This window comes from Lissotriton vulgaris, chromosome 1_1, assembly GCF_964263255.1.
Source record: "Lissotriton vulgaris chromosome 1_1, aLisVul1.2, whole genome shotgun sequence".
NCBI classification, from domain to species: domain Eukaryota; kingdom Metazoa; phylum Chordata; class Amphibia; order Caudata; family Salamandridae; genus Lissotriton; species Lissotriton vulgaris.
The window spans coordinates 797,496,935-797,510,303 of record NC_141685.1 but is presented as its reverse complement, the minus strand read 5'-3'; the positions used below and the strand labels follow the sequence as shown (position 1 = coordinate 797,510,303).

Genomic DNA, 13,369 nt, shown 5'->3' with positions numbered 1-13,369 from the left:
AGAAATAGTATTCAAAACTATCTCTCCCATAAAATATGCTAAGCAATAAGCTACATGTAATGCCATAAGTCAACGGGAGGTGATGATATCTAATGCCTTCGTCTGCAGATGCAGGCAGTTGCATGCAGACGTAGCAATCCTTGACCTCCATGGCATCCACATATTCATACAAAAGTTTGGCATAAGCATTTGACCTAAAGTCGCCTTGGGACTCATCCATATGTAACCTACGGGCTTCTGCTGCTAATAACGCTTTCTCATGTATGTTTCCTCCTATCTTACCAGCAACAGTGGGTCTTGGTGTTACTACAGACTTCTCGTCTGATACCCTTGCCTCCCTCTCACGTCCCACTACATATGATACAGTAACTACCAAAGCTATTAGAAGTATCACTCCTACTATTAGTGTGCCTATTATACATTTGGCCCTACGGTTCGGACTACCGGCCTCCATTTCTTCAGACAGTATGATTCTCTCTCTCTTGGTTCAACCCAAAAGTTCTTTTCTTCTTTATTCCTTCACAGTCTCTTTTGATCAACCAGTCTTTAGAATCACACAATTGGAAGCTGGCAGTCTCTTTTTGCAAAAGTCTTTTTGAAGCTTTAACACAGACAACCCTAGCCCTTCTCCGTCAACTAATAGGAAGTCCCTAAGATTCTCTGCTTCCTAGGCGCTAGGTAATCTTCTTTTTCTTGCTTATTTACAAAGTCTTTAAGCATCTACAATAAGTTTCGAGCCTGCGGCTTGAATAGCATAGTTCAATATTTTCAGGCGAAGAGTGTGCTCTTCATGGCTTGTTATCTTTGTTCCAAAGTCAGGGAATTGCAATTCAGTGAAAAACATGTGCTTTAACTTGCTCAGGCGGGGAGGGTTGGGGAGTGTGAATGTTAGTGACCCTTCTGCTTCGACTCCGGGTACTAACAGCTGTACTTCCACAGTGATGATGGGCTCAGAGCTGGACACCACCACCGCTCGTATCCTCCCTGTCTCCCGCTCCAAAGACATTTGTCGCCAAATATGTCCACTCAGGAGTGGCGTATCTTCTGCTGGGCACACGTACTCTTCTCGACCTTCTTAGATCTGGTGCTTCAGCGCCCTGCGCACCTTCCTCCGGGTCTGAATCCTCCGATATTGGAGCAAGGGTTCTCTCTGGAGTTGACCTCAGGCTAGAACTCCTTCTTTGTGGCCAACTGGCTTCTCCAGGTACCCTTCTGCTCCTTCTCCTTCTGGTCTGTTCGCGCTCTCTTTCAGACTGGTCGGTGTCTGATTCGTACTCCCAGCTACTTCCTCCTTCTGTAGCGTCGTCCGTTTCGCTGTTGTACTGACCGTCCTCAGCTTGGTCAGACTCGTTCCCTGCTTCTTCTTGCACCTCTACAGCTTGGCTAGCCCCCTCTATGGCTTCTTGGTCCACTGCTGGACTTCCATCCGAGAGAGGAGCTGTTTATTCCAGAGGTGCTGGAAGCCTCCGCGTATGAGACGCGTGGATCCAATTGGGCAGGCCTCCCACCTTCACTGCTGTGTTCGTGATCAGGATGATCTGGTAGGGTCCACGCCAACGAACATCTAGGCAGCTTCTCCTTACGTGTTTCTTCACAAGCACCCAGTCTCCAGGGTAGAGGTCATGGCACAGGTCCTGGCACGATGGAACCTCGGCAGCCTGCACCTGAAGGGACACAGAATGAATGGCGTCAGACAGCCCCTTACAATAGTCCAGGATCATATCATCTGTGATATTTAACAGTGCAGCAGTTGGTACTGAAGGCAGTCTCATTGCCCTCCCCATCAACACCTCATGCGGTGACAGTCCCGTTCTTCTGTCTGGGGTACTACGGATACTCATAAGGACCAATGGCAGAGCATCAGGCCAACTCAGGGATGTTGATGAACACATTTTGGCAATCCGATTCTTGATGGTGCTGTTTATCTGCTCCACAATTCCTGAAGCTTCTGGTCGGTAACTGCAATGCAATTTCTGATCTATGTTCAGAGCCGCACAAATCATCTTCACAAGCTCACTATTGAAATGGGTTCCCCTATCTGATTCCAAAGAGGCCGGTACCCCGAAGCGTGGAATGAGTTCCCTAAGCAATAACTTGGCTACCGTGAGGGTGTCACACCTGCGTGTAGGGTATGCCTCGACCCATCTGGAAAATGTGCAAACAACCACCAGGACATAACGAAGGCGGTTGCACCTTGGCATTTCGATAAAATCTATCTGCATCCTATTGAATGGACCTCCAGACCTCCCTATGTGACTCAATGTAACTGGTGTTCTTTTTCCTACATTCAACTGCTGACAGGTCACACAACGCTGGCAGACGGCTTCTGCTGCTACTCTGAACTTAGGATTGTACCAGGTTTGCCTGAACACCCTTAGCATAGCATCTCTCCCTAGATGTACTGGACCGTGTATCTGTCTGGCCATTGGGCTCACCATCTCATTGGGTAACACGGCTCTTCCGTCAGCCGAAACCCAGAAATGTGCCTCACCTATCACACATCCTGCTGTCCTCCAGGTTTGTTTTTCAAAATCGGGTGCATTTTCTTGCATGCATTTTAACTCATCCCAAGTATCTACAGTTTCCAATATCATAGCTAATTCAGTTCTTACATTTATTCCGCCCACTTCCACCTCCGTGAAAGAGTACCCTTGTTCTGCACAGTATCTCGCGACTTCGTCGGCATATCTATTGCCTTGTGACACGAAGTCCATATTTCTGGTGTGGGCGGTACATTTTACAACTGCAATACCTGCTGGACATTGCAAAGCTTCTAACAGTAAACGCACAAACTCTCCATTACGAATGGGGGAGCCTGAAGAGGTCATGTAACCTCTTTGAGACCATAATTGCCCGTAATCATGAACTACCCCGAAACCATATTGGCTGTCGGTGTATATGGTGACTCGAATTTGGTTGCTTGCCAGGCAGGCACGCGTTAATGCAATAATTTCAGCTACCTGAGCGGAGTGTACTCCTTCCAGGCATCCGGCTTCCACAACTCCAGTAATTGTACAAACAGCATAAGCTGCTCTCAACTGCCCAACTTCGTCTCTTACACATGAGCCATCGACAAAGAATACTTCATTGGGGTCAGTCAGTGGCTCATCCACGATGTCGGGTCTCGGTTTGGTGCATAGTTCAGTCACATCAAGGCAATCATGGTCTGTACATACATCATCATCTATGTCACTTGGGAGTGGCATCAAGGTAGCAGGGTTCAAAACAGAGCATCTCTTGAGGGTCACGTTCTCTGCTGCAAGAATAACTTGCTCATAGCGCGTGAGCCTACTATTGGTCAGATGCTGTGTTTTGGTCCTGGTCATTAACAGTTCAACTGAATGGGGCACATACACCTCTAACGGGTGTCCCATCACAATATTTTCACAGCGCTCGATACTGACACCTGTTGCAGCAACGGATTTGAGACATCCGGGCAACGCTGCGGCTACTGGGTCTAAAGTAGCCGAGAAGTAGGCAACTGGTCTACGGGCATTCCCATGGATTTGGACCAAGACAGACAAAGCACAACCCTCTCTTTCACAACAGTAGAGCAAGAATATGTTATCGTAATCAGGCATTCCCAGAGCAGGAGCACGACACAGGTCCTCTCTTAGCTGCAGGAACGCCATCAAACAGTCTTTGTCCCATGGTACCGAATCACTCACCTCCCTGTGCGTCAGTTTTTGCAAGGGTTTTGCTTTCAGTGAAAAGTTCGCTATCCACTGTCGGCAATACCCCACCATCCCTAGGAACATCCTGACCTCTCTCTGTGTTTTGGGCGCATTCATCTTCATGATCGCCTCTATTCTGTCTGGGGACACCTTCCGTTTCCCCTTCTCTATTCTGTGCCCCAAATACTGCACTTCCGTCAAGCAGTACTGCAATTTTCCCGGGGACACCTTGTGCCCATTTGCAGCTAAGTGATTTAGCAAAGCAATGGAGTCCTCCCTGCAAGCCTCTTCCGTTTCTGACGCCACAAGTAGGTCGTCTATGTACTGGACCAGAACTGACTTCTGGGGCAGCACTAGACTTTCGAGATTTTTCTTCAACAGCTGGTTAAAGATCGATGGGCTTTCCGTATACCCCTGAGGAATACGACACCATGTTAGGACGCGACCTTCCAGCTTAAATGCGAAAAGAAAATGGCTCTCCTCGTCCAGAGGGATCGAAAAGAAAGCCTGGCAAAGATCTATCACAGTGAACCATTCGGCTTGGAACGGTATCTGAAACAATATCACTGATGGATTCGGTACCACTGGACAACATGAGACGACTATGTTATTAATCTTTCGAAGATCCTGCACTATCCTGAATTTTCCGTTGGGTTTCTGCAAACCCATGATCGGGGAGTTACACGGACTACCCACGATTTCTCTCAGTATTCCCTGCTTAATCATGGACTCAATCACAGGCTTTATTCCTGCAATCGTTTCTGGAGTCAATTTGTATTGGGGTGTTCTCGGAAACTCAGCATGGGGTTTCACTACAATTTTCACTGGGTCTACTCCCTTGACCAATCCAATCTCTTCCCCCGTGAAATCCCACACTTCTGGTGCCACGGTCTCCCTTAGATCCCATGGGAGCTCATCCACTGTCAAAGTGGGATACAGCTCCACACATATTCTCGAGTTTGCGACTTTGAAGTCTGCATCATCATCATTGGTCAATACCTCCACTCCTTGCGGTGTACAATATATGGTACAATTTAATTTACACAAAAGGTCTCTTCCTAACAGACATACAGGACTAGAATCGCAAACCACAAACTGATGCTCATCGCTGTACTTCCCTATTTTCACCTGTACTGGTTCTGTCAATGGGCTTGTTATTCTCCTGTTTGCAACCCCCACTACTTGGATTGTCTCTCCAGACATGGGCAGGCCTGGAACTGCGGCTGATCTTATCGTGGATCTGGTGGCTCCTGTGTCCACTAAGAATGTCGTGGGGCACCCTGCCACTTCTGCCTCAACATAGGGTCCCCTTTGATCCACATCTAAGGCTGCCCCGAGGGTGCAGTCTTCTCTCTCTACTCTCTGTCCGGTTAAGGGATCTACGTAATAGCACTCCTCTCCTCCTACGAAAAGAGGCATTTGTCTATAGGTCTTTCCCGTTGTTCCAATTCTGGGTGGTTGAGGGAACTGGGCTCGCGGAGCTGGGGTCCCCCCTTTAACCACCTTTCCTTGGTACGGCGTTACCCCTCTCCCTGGAGGGCTTTGAACCTCTTCCTCCTCTACTTCTTGTTCTCCAATTTCAACGTTGTAGGGACACTCGCGTTTCCAATGCCCCACCTCGTTACACTGGTGGCATCGGGTCGTCTTTTTCAGTGCAGCTATATCTACCCTCGGTCTAAAGGTGGAGTTCTCCTCATTGCCCTTGTTCTGACTGTACTGTTTCTTACCCCCAGTCCCTGTTCCCTGTTGCTGTGGCTGTTGTCCACCCTTACTAGCTGACTGCATCTGCACCACCATCAGTTTTTCTTTTAGCTTCTTTGCCTTTGAGTCTATCTCATCACAGCAGTACCTCGCATATCTCAGAATTTCATCCAAAGGTTTATTTTGCCAACAAATCAAGTGTTGCTGAATCATTAAACTAATATCCGGTCTCAACCCCAAGACAAACTTAGACACGAACTGTCCTATGTCTTTCGGGTCCATTACGTCCAACCCGCTATATTGTTTAAACGCCTTCAGCAATCTCTCATAATATTCATGAACTGTCTCTTTGGGTTCCTGTCTAGTTCGATCTATTTTGACCCAATCTATGTCCTGCATTGGCACCTTGTCTTTCAGCCAGGTCATCACCCTCTCGTATTTTACCATCACTGTCTCGGACGGTCCATTGGTCCGTGGATCTCTCTCTGGTTCTGCTGTGGGCCACTCGGCACTAACCTTACATGCGGTCCACAGGTCTCCTGGTACCACTATGTCAAACAGTGTATTCAGATCTATCCACAGTACCTTGGAGATTTTTACAAACCTCTCCACCTGTTTATACCACTCGACTGGGTTCTCCCTCAATTTAGGAAAGGAGTTGGTAAAAGCTGCTAGGTCTCCTCTACTCCATGGCACATGCACATAGTTCCCATTTGCAACCTCACGCAAAGGGTATGCCTCTACTCTCTGCAGTCCTCCCTCTGGGGTCATCCCAAGCATGCTTCTCCTGACGGTCCCTTTCTTGGACCACCTTTCTTCCCATTTATCAAGCGCTCTCCATGTCCTTATTCCCGTGATCAGTTCCCTTATGTGTGTTTTTAATCCTATTGTTCTTCTCTCATCTAGGTCCTGATCGGAATAATGTAGCCTATGGTTACCCTGTAATGCTTTGGTCCTTGACAGGTCTACCATATATTTTCCTGCTAGTTCAACTAATTTCTCATGTGCCGCTCTCGCTTTCCGAGTGATGTCCTTTGCCATGAACAGTATCTCATCCTGTTCATACATTTCCATTCTCTCTAGAGGCAAGGTACCATCCACCATATCATCCAGATCTTATTTTAGGCTAGCAACATCAAGTCTCTTGGCTTTTATCTCGGCTCTCAATATCTCTTTCTTAGGGGTTTCACTGGTCTCTCTACCATCCCAACTCCGAGTCCTACGTTTGGGCTCAGGGGAGTTAAGGGGTGTCCTCCCTTGTTCCCATCTCTCTAGGTCCCATGCTCGGCCATCCTGTCTTGGAAGGTGATGAAACATGGGCCTGTTCCCCCCAGTTTCATTTTGTCCACTCCCTCTGTCCTCTCTTGCTCCCTGATAGGATTCCCTGCTGTTCTCCCTTCCGTCGCTATTCTCCCGTTGCCTAGTGTCGCTCAAGATTCGGTAGGTTCCTTCTCGGCTCCCCATCTCCCCAGGACTGCGTTCCTGTCCGTAGTCACAGGGGTTATGGCGAGAGCTCTCGCAACTCTCGTTCTGCCCATTATTGCCAGACGCATAGTGGGTGCACTTAAAACTGTTCCTGTACTCTTGCGTTCTCCTGTCTCCTTCACTGTGTATTCTACGAGACACCTCCCCACACTCAGGGCTCCTGTTTTCCAGGTCTGGTCTACCTCCACTCCTGGTATGACGAGTGTCTCGGCTTCCATCCTGACCCTTCCCGTCCCACTCCGGACTGCTTTCCTCAGCCCCGCAGTGAGTCCGGTTCCTGCTATCCTGACTTTCCCTCCCAGCTTCCGCTGCTATGAGGCTCTTGTGAGCCTCTACTACCTCATCCCATTTCTTCATGTACTCGCTTAGCTCCTGGAAGGATTTCCGTCCTGATCCCCTCAGATCCATCGGCCATCTAGGGCCCCCCGGATCTCCTGTTGAATCTGCTGCTGTATGTACTGGAGTGCTCCACTCCTTCGATCTTGGCAGCTGACTTGGGGAATTGATTGCATCGTTCCTCCTTGCCATCTCCGCTCTCTCCCTGTCTCCTCGTACCTGTTCCTCCCCTCTAGCTCTCTCTGGGTCGTAAATCGATACTATAGGGCCTATAGTAACAGGTACTTGCAGGGCATCTGGCAGTGCGTAGGAAGTGGCACACTCCGTTTCTGGCACCCTTTGTACCACAAACCTTCCGACCACTTTCTGCACCGGACTAGGTTGAGACGACTCTTTACTTGCCGTGGGATCCCAATCTGTAGTGGGAAGCGGTCCATTCTCCCCTTTGCTAGGCCCCCCTTCCCTGCATGGCTCGACATTTCCTGTCTCTTTATTGTACGGGGGTGGCCTATCTGTTAGTAACCTATTTATCAGGCTATCTTCTGTCTCGCTCTCCTCATCTTCCTCAAATGGGCTCTTGTTTCCGGTCACCTCTAATACTGGGTACAATTTGTTTACTTCAATGTTATGCACTCTCCATCTTTTAGCATCCGCATCCCATTTGGCATCCTGCACTGCTCTTACCGATTGTTTCACCCTTTCTTGTCGTCTATTCAGGTTCCTCTCGTGCGCTGCCCTAATCCACGCATTGAGAGCTTCAAACTGGGTCGGTCTAGGCATAGGTCTCATTGAGGTCATGACTGCTTTTAATCGGTGTAGCACCTCTAATCTGAACGTCCCGTACTTTGGGAACGTCAGTTCCTCATTTCCTTCTGTAATCTTACTCCACTCTGAAATCCACATTATCGTGTGTAACCCAACATTTGCCGCCATATAATAAGCCGGCGTACCCTCCGGCGGGGCTTCTTCCCCATCATAAGATCTTCGTCTCTCTCTTTTAAATGCCGCTCTTAGCCATTTAAAACATTTCATGATTAAACGTACAATTTCCAGCCTCACTATTCTGTTTACTTCCTGATGACAATCCACCAATCCTAACGCGGCTTTGCTAGCTGGCCTATCACAGCGCGGTCTTGCTCCGGCCGGCCAATACCAGCGCGGCGCTTTCTGACGTCACTCGTCTCCGCTTCGCAGCAGCACCCCTCCTTTCTCAGCTTGTCTCCCGGTCATGCATGCGTCCCATTCATACACCGAAAAATTACTACTTCCGACCAAGCCGTCACTTCTCTTGACTGTACGTCCACAGTCTATCTGTAATTGTCACCACAACTGACGAAACGTCCTCCGTCTCTCTGATAGGTTGCTTACACACAGTAACTTCCGACCAGCGTCCGTTACTCACGCACTCACTCTTACGTTCCCCCTATCTCGGTCCTGCGGGCGATCAATGGTACCTCATGACCCCCTTCACACTGGTTGACAATTACTCTGGATGTCCGATACACCCGAACCACTTAAGCTCTCTTTGAACTTAAGATTTTCACCAGTTGCGCGCGCTCACAACCTGTTCCACAGTCACTCTACAGGCATTCAACTCCGCCAGACATTACAACATAGATACAACACAAAAACACCGCAATCTAACACGCATGACCCTTTATACTCACTCTCGACCGATACTGCTGCTTTTCTGTCTCACGTCATCCGGACCTTCTTCGGCGGGCGGTTCTTCCGATCATCGATCTCTAGGGGCCTTGGGGTAATCTAACCTGGCCTAGATCACCTTCCTCAAGAAGGCAACCATCCTCTATAGCTACCAATTGCAAGGGCGAGATTGTAGATCTCTATCTTATCACTCTAGATCTAAACCCCGTTTGGTCAACTGAACCTTTATTGCCTGTCTTTGAGGAAAGAAAGTGCATCCAATACCAGGTTAACTTTGCTAATGATGACTCGACTCAGAAAAACCACAAACTACTTCTAGCTTTTAAAGATTTATTACAAGGTTAAGGTTAACTGCAAATACAGGCATCTCAGAATGAGATTCAAAAGATATACGGGCACCACTACATACATGTGCTCTCTAAAAGCCCTCAGGCGAGCAAAGAACACTACGAGTACCAGTTCTAAAATCAAAAGGGCTGCGAGCATAGACACGTATTGTGATCTCTCCGTCATTTACAGCAGGAGTGAAAGGTTCAGGTTAGGCTGTGCCTACCCTGCTCTGGATGGTATCCCTACTTAACAGAATCCCAACCTATCAAAAGGTGTCAGCTGTGAATGACTTCCTAAGGAGGTCACCCACACTTAGTCTCTAGATGAAAACCTATGATCGCCAGTCATGACCCCTCTCTGCCTACCCATCCGCTCTCTAAAGGGTCCTCAGGCATCTGCTCTAACTCCACCCCGGGGTGCTGTCCCTAATTCAAAACATAATAACATTTGAGACGCCCCTTGTGAGACGCCCCTCACGTGATGACAATTCTGGCTTTTTCCAGGTTGCTTTTCCTCTGGGTCTCGTGCGTTAGCGTTGACCTTGCTTCTCAGACTCTTCTCCGGCCCGCCGATACCCCCTAAAACATTCCTGAACCCTCCTCCGTGTCTGCACCAATCTCTTGAACAACGTTCTATTCATCCAATTATTAAATTGGATCCCCCTCACAATTGCAGACAGACATCCGTAGCTGAATCTTCATTTCTCATAAACTTCTAACAGAAGCTTGCAACATTTTCCCCTGTCACAGTTCAGCCTGTACCAGTACGTGCAAATCAAAAATCCTTTCATCATTTCAGGCCTACAACCCTTTCGCAAGTTAACTAAAATAACATGTTAGCATCTTTAACAAGAAAACACATCTATGGAATATAAATTCAATGAATAAACAAATCAATGTAACATTAGTGCCGTCCATGTCTATGCGAAACAATTTGTGTTTCTAAACCCCTCTGACCTAGCCATAAGGCCCATTCCCTTCTATGCCTTACAGCATGATCTTTTCCCATTCGCAGCTACAAAACATGGATCCTGATTAATCACGTCTAATAAGGTTATACTTTTTCACACATTTCTACATTAATTCTACTTCTATATAAAATCTCTAAACTAGCTACACATTTCAAGGTATAGGTGAATATATTTTCAGCACTCATAGCTTTTCTCTTTATGATTTGTGCGTACTACTTGCAATTCGAGTGCACTCATACATTTTGTTCAGTTTACGCTCTCTCACTTTTCAACGTTGCCAAATACTGCTCGTAGTCCATACTGACCCATCATCTTAAGCCGAAACCTTTCACATATTTTATATATTTGTGTTTGCTTATTCAGCTTCATATCCTTATGATTATTGCTTAACAAAACCATTTTCTAGCTGCTCAATTGGAACATAATAGCCTTGAAAAAGCCATACTTACGAAACATATGTCGGCTGAATCTGATGTCGACTATATTTTCATTTGGCTGTTATACTGAACTGCACGTCTCAACCAACAGACATACATATATGTATACTTTATAAAATCTCTATACATAGTGTTGGAAGGTGGTGACCCCAGGGGTCAAGATGACTCTCCTAACCACCCGGGACCTCCTCTCCCACAAATACTGCCGAGTCTTATCGAGGGGGAGTCCCCGCCGGGGAGGACTGATCGTACACACTGTCGACACACCACACTTACTAACGGATACCACACCGTGAGTCTTTATCAAGCGTGAACTTTTATCAAGATAAAAATGAGGATCAATACAGGGCGATCGAGGGATCGCGAAAGTCTCGTAGCAAGGGAACGGGGAAGCGGGACAGTCTTAGAGGGCCAGCTGGCACGCCACGCACCCTGCGCACAGTTCTCAATCCTCGAACTGGGGGGTACGGGGGCTGGCGATGGGACTGGCTGTCCTACTCACTTCGGTGTCAGATGGTCGTGAGGGTAGCGTCGATGGTCCAGCCGGACCGGAGAGTTCTTCAAGCCGTGACGAGGTCAGCAGGGCTTGGTCAGGAGTACTTTGCCGTACTCGTAGGCAGGTGGAGCCGCGGCAGCGTCAGCAGGGCTCTGGATGGTAGCAAGTGTCTCTCGTTTCCCCGACTGAGCCGCGACAAGGTCAGCAGGGCTCCGATGGTTCAGTTCCATAGATTCGAGGATGAGCCGCGACGACGTCAGCAGGGCTCGGTGGGTCAGAGTCCGTTCTCCTCAAGGTCAGCCGCGATCAGATCAGCAGGGCTTTCTTGTCCAAGATACAACTGCCGACTAGATGGAAGGCAGGCTGTCTTATAGTTCAGGAGCTCTTTGATGTCCGGACCATCAGAGGCAGGAGGCCGGAGGTCCGAGGGCCAGGCGCCCGGTTGTCTGGGCGGCGGTGTCTTTGATGCTTTTGGACCATGCGTCCAGGGAATCCCAGACGCCCATCAAGGCCTGGAGCCAGCTCACTAGGAAGCCAAAAGGTGCGATCAAAACCAGCCCCCAGGGATGGTTCAGAGGTGTGAGGACATCCAGCTCCTCTGGAGGGGGCCGGAGGTATGATGGAAGCCTTGGTTTCAGGTACTTGGTGAGTCGTTCACCCCCCTGGGCGAGTCGGGCGCGCCGGACGCGTACACCTAGCTGCAGCCGGGAGCGGCCAGAGGCTGCCGAAAGGGAAGAAGGCGGCCGGCTGGCCGGGGTGGCCAAACATGGAGTCTGCCGGTCACGTGCAGGGGTGCAGGCACGCGGTCTGGAGGTCGTTTCAGGTCCGATGTAGGAGTCTCGTGTATAGTTCTGGGTGGACGGGAATTAGTTCTGTCCGTCGTTCTGGGTTATGGGGGGTCAGCGAGGGCCACGCCACGAGGCTGGGTCCAACACATAGCGGGTTGGATGTCATCAATACCTCATGTTATGACAAATGTTTAACCTCATCCCTACATTGAATGGAATGTTTTGCTAAGATTTATGTTACATGCCTAATTAATAGGACTGACTGTTTAATTGTTTAATCTTCTACCTTTAATTGAAATACTTTCTGATACTGTTTATCATTGACACATTTTGGTGTGCTCTGGACAATTTTCTGTATTCTGAGTGATGTATCTCCCATCACTCCAATTACACCTTTTGGGTATTACTTATATCATTATTGGTGCTAATTGAATACATTGTTCCTTTATACACAGCCACAATATACTAGTGATATGCAGTTAATAATATCCACTTCGACCATTGTAAACTAGTTTCTATACTGTCCACTCTAGTTACTGGTGAAGCATGAATTGCCCAATTAAGTGCTTATTATCAAAAGACATATTTCTGGTTAGATGCCAAGAAGATGCCAAGAAGTAGCCATGTTTACATTCTCAGCAGCGCATCCGTGAATATTGCTTCCATAGCTGATCTTGTCCCTAATATATTTGTGCCACTTAAGTGAATGCATTTAATAGTGACCACTTCCATTTTTTCCTAAACCAGGTGATCCCTTTTGCTGCAGACTGTGATCAGGATGAGTGTGCATGCTTGGACCCGAGTGCCGAGGAGAACCGATCGCGACAGCATGGCGTGCGCTAGCCCACAGTCTGACCATGAGGATGCTTGGCCAGTCATCAAAGAGGGCACCGGTCAAAATGAAGCGGAGGGAGAATGGGACATTGTGTATATGAAATGTGTGCTCATTAAATTATATGAAATACTGTGTAACCTGTGTATATTGGGGACATTAAAAGAATGTGGACAGTCAAGATATGATGCGGAATTGTCCTTGTTATGACCCTTGGGTGCCACTTTTGCTATGCCATTCACACATTTTCTTTACTGGCTATAATATTCACAGTGGAAATACATTGAAAGTCAGTGAATTTGATCTTCTGTCTGTGCACGTGAATTTCATGCAGGAACAGTCCCTGAGGAGAAACTGACAGCAGATATTGGAGTGGTAGTTGCCTAGTAATAGATATCATTGATTTGAATGGAAGAAATGTACAATGGCACATATAACAGTCAAATCAAATAAAAATGATCTTTATTCGGTTTCAGATAATAAAACCATTAAAACACAAAACAAAATATGATAAAACGCTCCTCACAGGCACATACCACATAAAACAATAACCGTAGTTTCAATTAAAGTCAGCGGTGCAATGGCTAAACCAAGATTGCTCTAATGAACCCAATTAATCACATCTAATAAATACATTATTAATGCAACAGGTGAG

At 47.7% G+C, this 13,369-nt stretch overlaps 1 protein-coding gene across 1 annotated transcript in view; it reads left to right on the top strand.

The window, feature by feature from the left end:
- PAPPA2 (pappalysin 2) overlaps positions 1-12,900 on the top strand; it is an 853,188-nt gene extending 840,288 nt beyond the window's left edge. The window contains exon 22 of the mRNA XM_086956586.1: positions 12,630-12,900. Coding sequence (XP_086812712.1) covers positions 12,630-12,725 — 96 coding nt within the window. The 3' untranslated portion in view covers positions 12,726-12,900. The remainder of the gene's footprint in view (positions 1-12,629) is intronic.
- Positions 12,901-13,369: the final 469 nt, after the last annotated feature.